This window comes from Melospiza georgiana, chromosome 13 (assembly GCF_028018845.1).
Source record: "Melospiza georgiana isolate bMelGeo1 chromosome 13, bMelGeo1.pri, whole genome shotgun sequence".
Taxonomy (NCBI): domain Eukaryota; kingdom Metazoa; phylum Chordata; class Aves; order Passeriformes; family Passerellidae; genus Melospiza; species Melospiza georgiana.
Genome location: NC_080442.1, coordinates 17,912,560 through 17,929,727, shown reverse-complemented (window position 1 = coordinate 17,929,727; position 17,168 = coordinate 17,912,560). Strand labels below are relative to the sequence as shown.

The following is a 17,168-nucleotide window of genomic DNA, read 5'->3' as shown; positions in this document are numbered from 1 at the left end:
ATAAATGTCCTTTCAAGACAGTTCCAGGCTCAGTACCAGTGTGAGTTTTCTGAGGGATGAAGATGAGAAGGATGTTGTGGGTAGGGTTGGGTTTTGATGTGGGTTTTTTGGTGCTGTGGGGTTGTTTTACTTTCCCTTTACTTGAGCCTTTTGACAGAACAGAGAGGCTGACGTTTCATGGGTTGGGTGGTTTCTGTCCCCTGCAGGGTGGACAGGAGGGCAACGCCACAGGAGAAATCCAACATGCAGGGAGCCCAGGAGGCTGGACTTCCAGGGGGAGGGAGGTTTTCTTTGACAGAATTCTTGACTCATTGCAAATAACATTGTACATCTGCTGAGATGGTGCTGTTTCTCTGCTGGTGGGCCCCAGAACCTGGGCACTCATCCCTGCTGCCAGGGGACAGTGCCTGCTGTGGTCAGCACTCTGCTGGGTCCTCATGTCCTGGCCACGTCGCTTCAGTCCCAGCCATAAAACCTCTTTCTTAGAAATCCTCCAAGTGTGAAATCCCAGTCCTCAAGAACAGGCAGTACTTTGCTTGGAAATGAGCATAAAGCAGTGAGCAGTACAAATGTTGTGTAAATCTCATGTGTTTGTGTCCTCTCCCCCTCTGAACGAGGCAAAGAAGTGTTCTTGGGAGTTGATGGATTTAGTGGGGTTTGTATGTGATTTCTTTTAATGTGCTTCAAATTAGTCACAGTGCTTTATTTCCTAGGCTTTGCTAAGCTTGTGGTCTGACCATATTGTGATAGTCACTCCTCACAGTTTACCCAGTGCTAGTTTTAATATCCGGATATAGATTTCTCCAATATCCTGCAATGCTGCTTTTCTGGATAATGCTAATACCAAACAGTCTGGGATGCACCAGGCCCCTGAGCTACATTTTAAGGTCAGCATAATGCTTTCCGTCTCTCATCCTTGCACAACACAGACTCCTGCTACGTGTTGGGGTTTTTTTAGGACATAAAGTACCCAAAAGGAGGTTCTTGCTTCAGAAGTACTATGAGACAGCACAATGGTGCTTCTCATAGCTGCCTTCTGGTCTGATCTGTCCTTCTCCCTTCTGCTCTCCCTCTGTCTTTGCTCCCCTCCGTTTTCATCTGTAAGAAATATCCAGCAATGCACCGTTTCCATGGAAAACAAATGTCCAGGAGATCATCTCTGTATTTTCTGGCTTAAAGATCTGTAGAAATAAATGTCATTCTAGAGGGGAGAATAAAAATTCTCTTCTGACAGTTTGCTTGACAAAAAGGTGGCACACTGAACAGTTTTGGCTCGATTTGTCAGCTCTGTTCCTGTGGCACTGCTGAATTAGCTGTTAAAGTTTCTGTGAAGGGAGGAAACAACTATTTTGAAAGTCAAGTGGCCAAACTTCTCTCAGAGGCAGAGATTTGTTAGTTGCTGGTGTGTATTGAAGCACTTCTGGGCCAGGTGTAGATTGGCTCTCTCCAAACAGAAGAAAGAGCCTTTGAACATATTATCATTGCCTTAAAAATAAGAAAGAAAACTCTAGCCTGAGGCATTTGACAGGAGGCCAGACCTCAGAGGACAGCTGAAGAGAGACAGACAGGTTTCTAACATCTGGTTTGGGTGGGTGGATTATATTTGACTTTGGCATTGACATCAAGACGAGGCAGGGCTTGGTGAAGAGCACGGTCCCGCAGCCTGCACGGCATTCCCTGGCTCTGGGATGGGAAAACCCCAATGGGGATGGGCAAAACATGAAGTGGGGGTGAGAATCCATGCAGAGCTCTTTCTGTGGGCTTTAGAGAAAAGCACTGCTGGATTGGGCATCCCAGCTGAGCTTGTGGCTCTGGAGGAGGGCCCTGGCAGATGTCCTTGAGCAGAGTGAGAGCTGTCCTCCCACCAGGGCTCTGGGGGTGCCTCTGGGCCCTGCCACATGAGCTGTGCTGAGCACTGCTGCTATTTCAGGACTCAAATAATGTGTCAGTGCCCCTTTGGTTTCTGACACGAGGTGCAGCCCCCAGGCTGAGTCAGCCCTGGGTCCCTCTGCCACCAGCTGAGCCTGTTCCCAAAGCTGGCTCTTGGTGGAGGTTTCCAGGCCTGCTCTTGGCCAGGACTTGGGAGCACCTATTTGCTCGTCAGAGCCCGGATTAGCTCAGCTCAAAACCGCACTGAGCTGGGGAACAACCTGCAGTTCAGATGCTGCAGGGATATCTCGGAGCAGCTGTGAGGGAAGGGCAGAAAGCAGGGCTGTGTGTCCCTCTGAAAGCCCCATTGAAGGGCTCTGGCTCCCTGGTGGCCGTGCCTTTGTGGCCCAGCTGAGGAACACAGTCCCCATGCAGGACCTGCCCTGCTGCCTCTGAGCCAAGGTGATTTACAGCCCCCCCAGGACACCAGGCCCCTTCCAGGGCAGCTTTAGGCTGTCAGGCTGTAAATTGTCTTGGTTCAGGAGCTACTTCAAAGCAGCCCAGGCTTCCTGCAGCAAGGAGAGGGCTTTTTGGCAAAGCCACCACAAGTAATTTGCTATTCATGAGTCAAATCCCTGAAATGTCCTCGATCAGCAACTAAAAATGGGTCATAAGGAGACAAGGCATTGCTGTCTGCTGAAGGAGGATGCAAACTCCACTGGCCTTCTCCATCTGTTGGCTAAAGCTCCTTCTGCATTCTCAGCAATGGCTTTTCCTCTCTCCCTGCCTCTCTCTGTGGAGCACACGTGAGGTTGCTCGAAGCAGCAGAACCTTGACCCAACAGGCAAACCCACCCAGGAGATCTCCCATTGTCCAGATGAGGGGAAAAATGTCAGTGGAGTACGGGAAAGTCACTAATGAAGAAAATGACAAATTCCTCCAAGCTGCTTGGTTTCCAAATGCAGAGAGGCTGCAGTGGCCAAGGGAGAGGGAAGGAAGCAGCAGCTGGGTGCAAGCTGAGGCTCGTAGGCTGCAGGCTGGCAGCTGGAGGGATGCTGGGACCAAGCCATGGTGGCTGCAGGCAATGGGCACAGGGTTTGGAGCCTGTGGCAGCTTGGCTGCAGCCAGCAGAACAAAGTGTACTCCCGGCTGGAAGCAAAGAAGACCTTAGAAAGTCCTAAAAACTCTTTGTGTGTGTGGCTAATATTCAAAAGAGAATTCACTTGTGTTGTGTGATTAGCAAATCCTTCCCCAAGCTGTGTGAGTATTTGAGACAGTGGTTTTTTTCCTTTCCATTTCTAATGCATTTACATTCAGCATAATTGCATTTATCAGCATCCACATCTCCTGTTTTAATTTAGAGCATTACAAAGGGAGCAGTTGAATATTCTTTTTGTCAGAGCTGGATGATGGATGGTGAACATCAGCAAGGCCTAAACACCCCTGTGGAGGTGAAGGCCTGGCTCTGACAGACTGTGTGTAATGCAAGAGGCACTTGGTTACAGAGTGCGGCAGAGTAATGCTGCTTGTTCCTTGTCCAAGCCGTGCCAGACAGCAAACTTCCAGAAAACCTCAGACCATATACAGTTAGCCAGCAACACTGTGTGAAATCTTTAACCATATTTGAACGAACGGGCTGCCTTGGACACGGCCAGGAGGGAAATGCCAGTCTGCCTGACAGCTCGTTTTAATCATGAGAAAGTTGTTCCACTGACAGGAGGACAATAAAAAACTGTGGCTGCCTAGAAAGATGTTGCCTTCCTTCTAGTTCTGAGCTGCAGAGGAATGGGTTGGTCCCAGACCTGTGCATGTGCTTTTCCCTTCTTTCATTACCTTTTCCCCTTCTCTCACCCCCTTTCCCTTCTCTCACCATTTTTCTTCCCAGGGTGTTGAATCTGCGCCCACCCTGCCAACCCTATCCAAATGAGTAATTAGTAAGTCACTGCTTTCTCCTAAAAGGTGACTTATTTAAAATATATTATCCCTTGTGCCTCAGCAAAGCAAGCAATAAAAATAGGTGACCTTTGTAGTTAGAGCTATTAATGCACAATTTATGGTGCTTTTAGGTTACAGGGCATGAAAGGCAAATTCTTGAGAGATTTATCAGCCCTCTGAATGGGCAAACCTCGCCTGTTGATCCCTTATTGATCAAGGAGCTGTATCTTTTCTAACCCAGCTGCTGTGTGTTGCAGTTATTTTAGATGGCAGAGCTGTTTGAGGCAGGGACCTTGTCATGGAGTGGTTTTGGCAGTGCCACGTCTCCGCTGGATGATGTACATGTGTTTTCCAGCGACGAGACAAAGGGCAGATTTTGTTTTTAAACTCAGCCCAGAAGAGCAGGAAGGCTGTAAGTCGTGCGTGGTAATGGTACAAGCGTTGAGGAACCCTTGTGCAATCACCATCTCGCTGTGGAAATTCTTCCTGCAGCAGCTGCGTTACTGCTCGTTACCACCACAGCCTCCTAAAGCTCTGCTCTCCCCAGGCCAGGGCTCAGCTGTGGATCCTCGTGGGCTGGCTGAAACATGTGGCTTCTCCACATAAAACAAGGGTTTGTGACTTTATTTTCCTCCCCTCCTTGGAGCAATTGCTGAACAATTCTTTTGGAAAAAAAAAAAAGTGCACGCGTTTCATATAGACACTTGAGAACAATGCTGAGCAGCTTTGGTGAGCCCTGGAAGCTGTCACCCTGTGCTGCTCCCCGTGTGAAACAAGCTGGTGATTGAGTCCAGGCCCTTGTAGGCAGTCTTCAAACCAGCTCCAGCAATGGTGGCTCTGGCTGAAAAACCAGATTAAAGATGAAGAGCGGCTCTGAGCTCGCAGGAGGGTGAAAGAGGAGTGGATCCCTCTCTGCCTGTGCCACAAATGTTGTGTCTGCACTGGACACTGGTTCTGTGGGAGGTCTGTAGGGAACTCCATAGCTCGTTCTGCTTTTCTTCCAACAGGAGTAAAAGGAGATTTCTTTTAAATCCAGCTTAATTTGAGCTCCTGCTCATTGCTGGATGCCAGGGAGGGGTGTACTGAGATGAGCTCACTGGTTGGGCATGGTGCTAATAACACCAAGGTCGTGGGTTTCATCCCAGTATGGGCCATTCACTTAGGAGTTGGACTCAGTGATCCCTCTGGGTCCCTTCCAGCTCAGAATATTCTGTGATTGCTGTGACTGATTGCTGCTGACTGCAGACCAGCAAGCCCAGCACAGCCTCGTGCTGCCAGCTCGGAGCAGAGCAGCCTTCAGCATCACCAACCACGGATATCTCAGCATGACCCTGGAAAAAGCAGCTGGAGAGCATCATTGGAGCACTCACTGAAATCCAGGCCTGCAGGAGAGGTGGCTGTGCCATGCACAGTGATTCACCATCACCTTGTCCTTTGTGCTGTTGCCAGCCAGGTGACACCAGTGAGACACAGGCAGAGCCTCGTTGGTCCAGCAGGACCAAGAGGACAGAGAGAGCCCTGAGTGTTACTTCAGTGCTGGCTGGTTCTGTGTTTCAGATAACCCCACCAGCTTCAAGTGGTGTGCAGCTGCCACCTCCTAGGGACAGGCCATCAGCAATTTGGAAGGGGCTGAGGTTTCAAGAGTTCCTCCTGAATAACATCCCTTATTCCAGCTGCTCCCCTGGCAGAGGCACAGCAGCATCTATGGAGGGGCTGTTGTGGCATCTGGGAGGAGGGTTCACCAGCAGAGAAATTAGAAATATATTCCCAGTTTTCTGTGAGTTTTCATCAGCTGATACTGATGTGGCTGGCAGAGAAGTGCTTTTACCATCAGTTGTTAGCAAAGCATGATGCAGATGGGTTTATAAATGAAGTTATGGAAGATGCTCTCTCTCTTTGAGGCTGTTCTGGCATTGCAGCTCTGAGGGCAGCAGCTTTGACACAGGCAGTTGAGCAGCTGGCCTCGTCTTGGGGATTTAATTCAGCATTCCCAGCTTCCTTCCTGGCCCTTTCCAAAAGGTGCATTCCTGACACAAATCTTCTCAAGGGATCAGAAACAGCAAGCCTGGTCTGTTGCCATGAAAAAGGGGCTGTGGCTCTCCTCATCCTAAATGGTTCTGCTTAAGCTGGAAGTGATGAATGTCTTGCAAATGAATCTGTTTTTTAAAATACACCCCCACCTTTTTACATGCAGGGAAGAACTGCAGCTATTGTGAGGCTGAATCTTTGCCTAATTAAATTCACAGTAATCTCCTGTGAAGGCTCAAGAGAGATTCAGAGCTTTGTGCTGACTGCCTCAGCCCTGTCCTTCAGTGCTGCTGTGTGACATTGTCCCCTGTGCCTGCTCTGGCCTGGGGGGTCCTGAACCATCCTGCAGGAGCTGAGCTGCCTGGCTGCAGCTGAAATTTCTCCAGGGTTTCTTCTCCACTCCCCTTTATGCAGCAGCTTTTGGTAGCCTTGCCAGGTGGACCAAAAAGGCTCCTCATCCATCGTGGCTCGCAGCTCCTACGAAACCACTGGATGTGGAAAGCAGCTCCCAAATAGGAATCTTTGAATTCCATGAACAAAAGTATTTCTAAATGATTACATTACTGCTTCTTGAAAACACATGGTGGAAAATCACACAGCAGTCCAGAAGAGGTCTTCTCTTCTGTAGGCTGTGTTCAGGGGAGGCTGCGTCCCTCTAAGTCTGTTTTTAGCATCCAGAATATATTGGCCAGGGCGTCAAGAGCTTTCTGCTCATCATCTCCAAGAAACTCCCCTTCAAGGGTCATGTGCTGCTCTTCTGGAATCTTAACACTTTGCATGAGAAAGAGCAGATACAGACTTCCAGGGCTGTGGCTCTGGCTTTCACGGGCCTGTTGAAATGCATAATGAAAAACAAGTTTTCTTGTGCTCTGCCTGTGCTGCGGAGTAAAAGTGTGGAGTTGACAACAAGGAAAAGAAATGCTGAGATGCAGCAGATTCAGCGGGCAAGTAAAATCTGGCATCATCCCTGGGTCTGGCCTTTAAATGAGCAACCAGCAGGGAGTCACTGTATCCCTGGTTTTGTTTGGATGTGGGACAGAGGCTGCAGAGGGAGAGCTGAATCATTTGCCCCATGGGTCAGAGCCTTGACTTGAGCAAGGGCGAGCCTTGTGAGGAGCAGCACTTTGCACCAGCACTCGTAATTTGGAAATTATGTTAGAAGCAACTTTTGATTACACTTTCTCAGGCAATCCCAATGACAATTAGTCATTTGCACCTACCATGTTTGCTTCTTCAATAGCTCTAGTGTAGAACATTTGTTAATGTTTAGTGATATTTTACTTGTTTTTGTTTCTGTCAAATCAGAACCTTTTGGATGAAAACCTCCAAATCACATCCAGCTCTCCTAAGGTTTACACTGTTAAATCTGAATATCCTCACTGGCACATTCTGCTTTATCTGGTTTCTGTATCCTCGTTTAGACCAGGGGATGAAGCTCAGTTTAGTGCAGGGCCAGGAGGAGGGAAGCTCTCTGCCTCCTGGCTGGAGGATCTCAGTTCCCAAGAGCCTTGGACTGCTCCCACGTGTAGGTTTTGGGTAATGAGATTGTGGAGCTCAGGGTCAGAGGTGAGGTACTCAATGCCAGTTTTGAAGACCCATTCATTTTTGCAGGTTTTCTTCTTTCCCTTGCCAAGCTGGAAATACTTTAAAGGCTGCTTGGTTTGAGAAACTAAATGAATAAGTAATTTTTAAGCTCTTCTACTTGCTTAAACAAGAAAGGATTGGAATAAAAACACTTGTTTAATTAAACAGCTACTTGGTATGGTTCACAAAAGCTTGAACCCCAGCAGTAACTCTCCTAATTCACAGATTCCTTGGGAATTCAATGACCTTGAGTTTGCTGTGCTTGAAACTTGCCTGAGTTCTTGGCTTCCTTTCTGGAATACTTTGGAGAGGAGAGGAGAGCAGGAGGCACTGCAGGGCTCTCGAGTGAGACCAGCACTGTTCCACGTAGGATCATATAAGAAGAGGCATTTGTGTTGTGCACACAGAATAAACTTCTTGCTTCAGAGCATGCCTGGGCTTACTGCACCCAGAGGCCACAGCTGGATCTGGCTCTGCTGCCCCAGCCATGGAAATTTTGAGTGCTCACTGCTCAGGATGATTTTCTTGCCTCTCTTTATGAAACAAAGCAAATGTGAACCAGCAGTACATGATGAAGTTTGTGTGAGAAGTGACTTGTTTGAAGAATCACATCATTTAATTGTGCTCCAGAGCTCAGGGCTTCACTTGCCAGCTGAGAGGAAAGTCTGATCTCCCAGCACCGAGTGGCATTTCCTGCATCCTTTCCTGTAGTGGCAACTGGGGAGCTTAAAGCCATGAACGAGTGGCCAAGTTCACTGGAAGTGAGTGTTTATCCATTACTTCCCCATGTTTGTCTCCACCATAATAACTCTGGCTGAGGAGTGGCTTCAGTCATGTCAGTGCTTAGCTGTGGGATATAAAGCATCAGGATTTAAACAGAGAGAACCCTGAATGCACAGAGTTGTATCCAGGAGGTCCCTACAGTCTTCCCCTCCAGCAGAGGGAAGTCACAAACCCTGCTGCTCCTTTCCCTTGGCAAAATTTATCATCAGTTGAGCTGTATTGGTGATGTATAACCCAGAAAACTGGAGATGTGTTGTGGTTAATCAGTGCAAAATGGTGCTAGTGCAGTTCCTTGGGATGTGGTAGCAGAAGGACTTTAATTTCATTTCAGCAGGAGCTGCCCCCTTGCCACCAGCTGTGGCACATCTTTGTGAGGAGGAGATGGAGCTGAGCATCCTGCCTGGGTTTGGCTGTGGGGCTGTCCCAGCACCTGCACTGCTCCTGCAGCTCCACACTGGGACCCTCACCCTCATCCCCTCCTGACAGAGGAGACATTAACCATCACTGGGCTTTCAATTAGCTGGGCTTTGTATTGAAACCCAGCTTGGGCATTTCGAAGCCTGCCACAGAACATGTCTTACCCATGGTTGCTGTTCCTGAGGCTGTGGGGCTGTGTTTTCTGGGCTCTGGTAGCACAATCTGGAGCTGTGAGAGAAAGCCCTTGGGGGCTGATCCGTGGCTGCAGGCCAGTTTCTGCATAAACTGGTCTTATTTTTAAAGTCCATTTTCTCCAGTACACTTTTTTTTGGCCTGCAAAAGACTTCTTCATTTAAAACGAAGAACATAACACTCTCTCCTTTCAGTTGGTCTTTTGGACATGAGCCAGCAGTGCCCACAACAGCTGTACCACAGTTTAAACATTCAGTCTCTAATGGTTTGGGGAACATTAGGGTTTTTAAGGCTTCAACAGGTCTAGAGTAAATAGTGGTCAATAAAGAGTAGCTCTTCTTTGTATCCCTATGCTCTCAGTGCTCTGCGCTAGAATAAAGCATGCTTAGAATATAATCATTGCAAAATTAATATCCATGAAAGGTTCTTTTTTTAAAAAAAGAATCATAGAGAAACCTGTTTCACTAGAAGAAGAGTTTGCAAGAGTTCAACTCTCAAGACTGGTAACAGGCGTGGGGAATTTGGCACATAATGTCTGTGGGGGACGTGCATGTCCTGGGCTTGTGTCACTCCCTGTGTGTGTTTAGGGACTGGGAGGAGCAAATAAATCACAGGTATTCCCTTCTCTATGGCCTTCTTCCACCTACCTATTGGTGATGTACACAAGATTAATTGTGATTTTTTATCTTCCTTATGGCTGTCGAGTGCTGCGTGGAGTCAAAAGCCAGTGTGTGCTAATTGGTGATATTTAGCACAATGGTTTGGACCCAAATATGATCATAAATTATATTAGCAATGATTGGTGATAGGTGGGCATTGCCCTTGTGATGGAACCCAGTGCTGGGGAGCGTTAATGATTTGGGCAAATCAGTGTTGGTGGAGCTGTCAAATGAACTGCTCGTTTCCTTCAAGCGTGTAGGTGTGGTGAGCACACAGAATCCACGTGGGGCTGGTTTCTGGGACAAAGCCCTGGGACTTCACAGCCCTTCTGTGGCCCTGGGTCCAGTGTCTGCCCTCGCCTCGGCCCGAGAAGGGTTAAACTGCTCTGCTGGCCACTGGCCACTTGGGCTCTGTGTGCAGGCTTGGTGTCACTGAAGGAATGGTTTGTAACTCCTTGTACTCTCGGTAGGGAGTTGTTAACCCCTTCCAGCCCCCTTGTTTGTGTTTCCTGCTGCTGTGGGGTGCACCTTGGCTGCCCATCGGGGATCGGAGCTGCGGGATCCTGGCACAGCCCGTGCCTGCTGCAGCCTGCTGAGTGCCAGGGACAGGGGGAGACACTGCAGCAGGACAGGGGGAGGCTTCACAGGGAAAACATGGAACCAGCCTTGCAAGGCATTCTCCTGAAAAATGGGATTATATAAAAGCCTGGCCACTGTGGTGCTCCTCATTAGCTGCACGGCAGGGTTGGCCGGCGCGCAGGGCTCGGGCAGTTGTCACCCCTTGGCTGGAGCAAGGTGCATGTTAATTGATGTTTCAGTTGTAAATTGCTTTGTGTTGGAGCCCCACTAAAGGCTTGCTGAGATAGGTTTTATTTTCAGTTTTCAAAGCAAGCTAGTTCTGGGAAGGGGCAGGAAGGAGTATTAGAAGGTAACTGGTCTACCTAAGTGGTTACTCCTGAGTGGCAAACCAGAGCTTTAAAATATGCTTCTTAATTTTAATTTGTGCCATTTGCTAGGGGTTCCTATCTTTACTTCCATTGGGATGTTTCATAACATTTTCCTACCCATCAGTATTCTATTAAAACTTTGTTGTGTAATCTGAAAGCCTTTCTGCTTGTCATGGTTTCCTCTTCAGAATGCCCTAGGTAGCAATTTTGGAGTAAATGCATTCAGGCTGCATGGTCTTGATTTTGTTGTCTTATAAATTCAAAACAAGACTTGAAATTAAATCCTGTTGTCAATTTTCTTTTAAATAATGGCGGCCCAATGATGTGATTTAAGAATTTTTATCAGATGTCACAGGACTCCTGGAAAAGCCTCTGCCTATAGTTGGTGTTAAAGTGTCAGTGAAATTGGTTACCATATGCATTTAATACTTGTAGTTTTACATGTGCCTAGTGTTAGAGGATGGATCAGTGTTGTCAGTAGAATAAGTGGGTCCTGCAGTGTTGGACTGATCCTGTTCTTCCCGTGAGAGCTCCCCACTGCAATAAATGGTGCTCATGGGACTGACCCTAGGTGGGTGTGATTTAAGGTCTCCTAGAGCCCTTCACAGCCACAGCCAGATTCAAAGTGACCAAAAAAATAAAGCTTTATTAGTAGAGGAAACAATACAGGGATACAAATGAAGAATAGTCTTTAGGGTGAGTGGAAAAACCGTGTTTCTTGGTAGAGCATGAGGTTCATTCAGTTTGGATAACTGTGCTGGACGTGGGATAAGCCCTGCTAACTGCTGCCCGTAGCGCTCTGTTCAGTCCTGCACGCCTTCCAAAGGGACATTATCCATCTCGACAGGCAGCTCACCTCAGGCTGCCAAGGGGCCATGGCCAAGATGTTCTCCTTTGGCTGCGTCCTGTGCACATCCATCCATCTCTGGCCTGGATTGCTCCCAGACAGCGTGCACGCAGCAGGGATCACTTGGGGAGAGCGGGAGGAAGGTGAACCTGGAGGAGAAGGGGGTGGGGGCCTGCTGGTGACCCAGGAAATGCGCGTCCTTTCTTTGCCAGTCCTGCTGCAATCCCTCCCTCCCTCGCTCCTTTGCAGTGATTTTCGTTTGCTCACATTCAGTCCCTGCTCCCAGTGGGCTCAGCCTGCTCCGTGCTGTCGGCAATGATCCGCCCAATGTCAGGTTTCAGCATGCACACAGCCAGCTTGTTGAGATAGAGCAATTAAATCCAGGTGTAAGTTTATCCCGTAGCTTCAGTGTCTGTCCACAATAATGGGAAAAATGCAACCGAAGGCCTAATAAAACAGGACTTGTGCTGGCTCTGAGCAGCTGGTAAAAGGAAGGTTTCTGTGCTTGTGATTTCCTTTTTAGTGCTCTGTTTGATTGCCATCATATTTGAGACCTTCTCCCTGGTTCTTTTTTTGAGTTTGGCTCTTTGCTGACCTTTTACACAAGCTTTATTGCCGTGTTTCCTGTGGCAGATTCCACTGCCAGTAACAGAGATTGGATCCCATATTGAATGAGGGTGCTGTGTCAGCTCTGGCAGGTTGATGACATTTGTGCTGTGACACAGAATCTGCCTGTGGTCTTTTTAAATTTCCATTATCTAAGCTGATATATACCTTTGGTCTCAAGGTTTTATTTTCAGTTTATTTTCCACATTGTCGTCCTGGTTTGCCTTTCACGATATCAGCTACTGCCTGAGCTGCTGAGGACTGTAAAGCTGGTTGGTCTGCTTTCCTGAGAGCTGTGAATCTAATCTCAGCTCACTATCTTCCTGTTTTGAAATAGCAAATGCCACGTTAAGGATGTTTTTATTATGGTGTACGTGTGCACTCTGTATTACCTGACTCTGGAACTCTAGGAATCTCAGGTGCACTTTACTGTCCATTGACATTTTAAAATGACACCTGTAGCTTTGCATTGCAGCACTCGAGGTAGGATATTTGGCTTCTTGACTAAAACATTCAGCAACCTGCATTTTTAATGCCTAAACCTGGATTTTTAATGCTTAAATGGCATTTGGGTGTAATGGAAAAGGTGTTGTCAGATTTGCTTAGTATGTACATGGCATCCCTTTTTATTCTTCTTTATTATTTATATGAAAACAATGGGAAACAAATGAATAATGAGAGTTTTGTAGTGAACACTTCACGGTGTTATTTTCCTGGTGATGGTGTGTTGTTGTGAAGAAATGAGCTTACAATGGACTTAGTGCAGAATTGTTTGGCCGCCGGTGATTCCTCTAGAATGGGCTGCAGTAATCCCAAATCCATGATAGATGTTTCTTTCACCAGTTCACAATGAATAATCCTCTTAATTTCCTTGAATAGCAGCTGGTATTGCTACAACCTGTGCCTAAACCCAAGCACAGCTTATTCAGAAAGCCTTCTGGCCCTGTGAGCGCGGGGGAATTCTCTCCCAGCGGGGTAGCGTGGGCAAACTTTCACAGGGTCAGCTCTGCCAGGCTCTGACTTCTCCTCTCTCTCTCCCCCCCCTAGATGCAGCAGCTGTTCTACGAGAATTACGAGAAGAACAAGAAAGGCTACATCCGTGACCTGAGGAACAGCAAGATCCACCGAGCCATAACACTGCACCCCAACAAGAACCCCCCGTACCAGTACCGGCTGCACAGCTACATGCTGAGCCGCAAGATCGCCGAGCTGCGGCACCGCACCGTGCAGCTGCACCGCGAGATCGTGCTCATGAGCAAGTACAGCAACACCGAGATCCACAAGGAGGACCTGCAGCTGGGCATGCCGCCCTCCTTCATGCGCTTCCAGCCCCGGCACCGCGAGGAGATCCTGGAGTGGGAGTTCCTGACGGGGAAGTACCTGTACTCGGGCGCCGACGGGCAGCCGCCCCGCCGGGGCATGGACTCGTCCCAGCGCGAGGCGTTGGATGACATCGTGATGCAGGTGATGGAGATGATCAACGCCAACGCCAAGACGCGGGGGAGGATCATTGACTTCAAGGAGATCCAGTACGGATACCGCAGGGTGAACCCCATGTACGGGGCAGAGTACGTGCTGGACCTGCTGCTGCTCTACAAGAAGCACAAGGGGAAGAAGATGACGGTCCCCGTGAGGAGGCACGCGTACCTGCAGCAGACCTTCAGCAAGATCCAGTTCATGGAGCACGAAGAGATGGACGCCAAAGAGCTGGCCAGCAAAATCAACCAGGATTCTGGCTCCTTGTCCTTCCTCTCCAACTCGCTGAAGATGTTTGTCCCCTTCCAGCTCAGCAGGTCCAAAGCAGAAAGGAAGGAGCTCAAAGACAAGAAGATCAACATCCTGATCCCTCTCTCCGGGCGGTTCGACATGTTTGCGAGGTTCATGGGGAATTTTGAAAAGACGTGCCTCATTCCAAACCAGAACGTCAAGCTGGTGGTCCTGCTCTTCAACTCCAACTCCAACCCTGACAAGGCGAAGCAGATCGAGCTGATGAGAGATTACCGCTCCAAGTACCCCAAGGCTGACATGCAGGTTCTGCCGGTGTCGGGGGAGTTCTCAAGGGCGCTGGCTCTGGAAGTCGGATCTTCTCAGTTCCAGAACGAGTCTTTACTTTTCTTCTGTGATGTTGACTTAGTGTTTACCACAGAATTCCTCCAGCGGTGTAGAGCCAACACAGTTTTGGGTCAGCAAGTATATTTTCCCATCATTTTTAGCCAGTATGATCCAAAGATTGTTTATAGTGGAAAGGTTCCTAGTGACAATCATTTTGCCTTCACTCAGAAAACAGGTTTCTGGAGGAACTATGGCTTTGGTATCACCTGTATTTACAAAGCTGACCTTCTTCGAGCAGGTGGCTTCAATGTCTCCATCCAAGGTTGGGGCCTTGAAGACGTAGATCTATTTAACAAAGTCATTCAAGCTGGCTTAAAAACTTTCAGAAGCCAAGAAATTGGAGTAGTCCATGTGCATCACCCTGTTTTTTGTGACCCTAATCTTGATCCAAAACAATATAAAATGTGCTTGGGGTCCAAAGCTTCAACGTATGGGTCCACACAACAGCTGGCTGAAATATGGTTTGAAAAAAACGACCCAAATTTTGGGAAAAGCAGCAATACTAATGGCTCAGTGAGGACAGCCTAATGTCCAGCTATGCTGGAAAAGACTTTTTTTTTAATTATCTAATTTATTTTTGGGAAAATGTTTTTTGATAATTCACTTTTAAAAGACCACACAGGATATATTTTAGAAATCATTGTTGTTTTCTTACAAAGCGCTCGTTTTGAGAAGAACAAGGCCCTTGGGTTTTTTTGTTGTCGTGTTTTTGGTTTTGAACAAAACTGTGATCAATATTTGCCTTCAAACAAACAAAAACAAAAAAAAAAAAAAGGAAAAAAGTTGTTTAAGAGTTATCTGATCAGCGGAAATCTGACTTGAATTAGAATTTCCTTATGAACAAAAGATTGTTTCCTGCCGTTTCCGTTGCCGTCTTCACGGCTGGGATTCTGTAAATGTGGACCTGAGCGTGCAAAGCCAAGTGACAAAACGCTGTGTCTAAATGTTTTTGGTGTGACTGCTACCTTGCAAGGATTCTGCTCCTTTGGTTCAGGATTAGCCATTAATTCTCAAATTGCGTTAGAAAATCCGAGTCGCTGTGGCGATGAGCAAGGGTGGTAAATCGCAGGAGGGGTTTTATGTTTTTCCCTAATAGCTGATTATTTCAGTTTAAAAACACACCTCCACTTGTGATGGGCAGGCGAGGGAAGGAAGTAAGCACAAGCCGTGATCCGGTCGGTCCCTGTGGGAATTGTTGTGTTTGGGATGTTGGGGGAAGAGGCCGTGGTGGGCTCCGTGCTCACGGAACAGAACAGGCTGGGCCGGGCACCAGGGGATGCTGAGGAGCAGGGGAAGGGCTGGGGATGGGAATCTCTGGCAGCCAAAGGACAGCACACAGTGAACAATCCAAAATCCCCGAGGAGAAGCTGCAGAGCTCCTCTGCCCCAGCGTCCCCGCTCGCGTCCGTTTCCTTCGGTCACCTGGTGTTACTGGGAACAATTATTGCATTGGATTGCTAGTTTTGTTTTGGGATTTTTTTTTTTTTTCTGTATCTGCTAGACCGTTAATTTATTTAATATCCATTGTTTTAGGTTCTTGACCTTTCCTTGAATATCTGTTAGTCATTTTAATATTTTATATATATATATATGCGTGTGTAAATATATATATATATATATTAGGAATGTATTGCATCTTTTCACTGATAAGGTAGTGTACATCATACTTACAGTAAATGATCTCCAAAGATTACTTTCTAAAATATTTTTTCATGGATCTTTTTTTTTCTCCCCCAAATTTCTTCAACATTTTTGGAATGACTTCAGTGAGTTTAGGAATTTTTTTGGTATTCTAAGAGGAACTGGGGATGAGGAGGCTGAATACAAGGAAAGTGTGATCCCTATGAGTTAACATCTAGCAAGGTAAGAGAAAATACACGAAATAAAGTGCCTTAAAGCCAGATAGGGAACCCTATACACTGAGACTTAGTGACTGGACATTGTCATTGAAGCAGATGATCTCTTGGGACCTATGTACCTGTAAATATCCTGCTCAGCAGAAACAGAAAATAAAAACCAGCGAACAATATATTTTTCTATTGTATCCTCCAGCCCCATTTCATCCCATTGCCCTCAGTTCCACTTTGCCTGCTCTTTGGGAAGTGGAGGCAAGTGAAGGAATGGAGAAAACCCAAGGCTTTGGTGGTTGTTGCCACGTTTGAAGGGATCTTACAGTGCAATTGCTATTCCAGTAGAAGAAATAACCATTGTTTACACGTGTATGGAGTACGAACTGCAACTAGCATAGAGTCTGTGTCTTACAATGTTCATCATTTTCTGGTGACAGTCCCAAGGATGTAGGTGCATGGAAAATTTTTCTTTTCCTCTCTTTTTTTTTTTCCTTTCTTTCTTTCTTTTTTTTTTTTTTTTTTTAAGACTTGCTTCTAAGATGCAATAAAGATTTTTTTTATTTGCAATTGGAGCTGCTCCCGTCGTCAGTCCGTGTCGTTCCACCCAGCAGAGGCAGAGTCACACACCTGGGAAGTGAGCCCAGGTAAAAGGATCTCTCTCTTCCAGAGGGTTTTAACCTCTGTGTTGTGTTGTGGTCTGGGATGAGCCCAGGGTTTACACCTTGGCTCTGAGGGAAGGCAGAACAAACCCATTGATCAGGAGCTGGTGCTGATGAGCTGTGCCATTCCCTGGTTTTGACTTTTTCCTCATGAAAATGTTTAAAGTGCTTCTGCTGCATGAAAATACCCGAGTGTACATTTCAAATGCATACAGTGACAAGGCTGCATGGTGCCCTAATGTTTTGTGTGTTCAAAACACGGTAAAAATAATTATTAAGTGGGTTGAGCACTTATTTTTTAATAGCTCTAGGAGTTGTTTGGTGTTGGTGTGAGGACAAAATTAAGTCCCAAAGCAGGAATCTTAGGGATTGCAGAGGTGTTTCTTCACACAAGGGAAAGGGAAAAGGAGAAAATCCACCAAAACCAAAACAAACAAACAACCCAACTTGTATTTGTGGTACAGAAAAGAGCTTAAAGAAAATGCACCCCAAAGAATGGTGGCAAAATGGAGGAAAAAAGCCCCTACTTGTACTGTATTTATTAACATTTATGATTATGTAGGACTTTTTTTAGCCCATAACAGCTGGTAAAAGCAGAATGTAACTGGAAAAAGCCATTTTGAGAACAGCACCATGTGGTATTGGGGTTTTTTTTTGAGTTGCTGCAGTTCTAATTCTGCT

General features: G+C 47.0%; 1 protein-coding gene across 1 annotated transcript in view; it reads left to right on the top strand.

Moving 5' to 3' along the window:
• Positions 1-16,400, top strand: part of CHSY1 (chondroitin sulfate synthase 1) — a 74,960-nt gene extending 58,560 nt beyond the window's left edge. Inside the window, exon 3 of the mRNA XM_058033718.1 lies at positions 12,915-16,400. Within this exon, the coding sequence (XP_057889701.1) occupies positions 12,915-14,507 (1,593 nt within the window). The 3' untranslated portion in view covers positions 14,508-16,400. The remainder of the gene's footprint in view (positions 1-12,914) is intronic.
• The last annotated feature ends 768 nt before the right edge of the window (positions 16,401-17,168 follow it).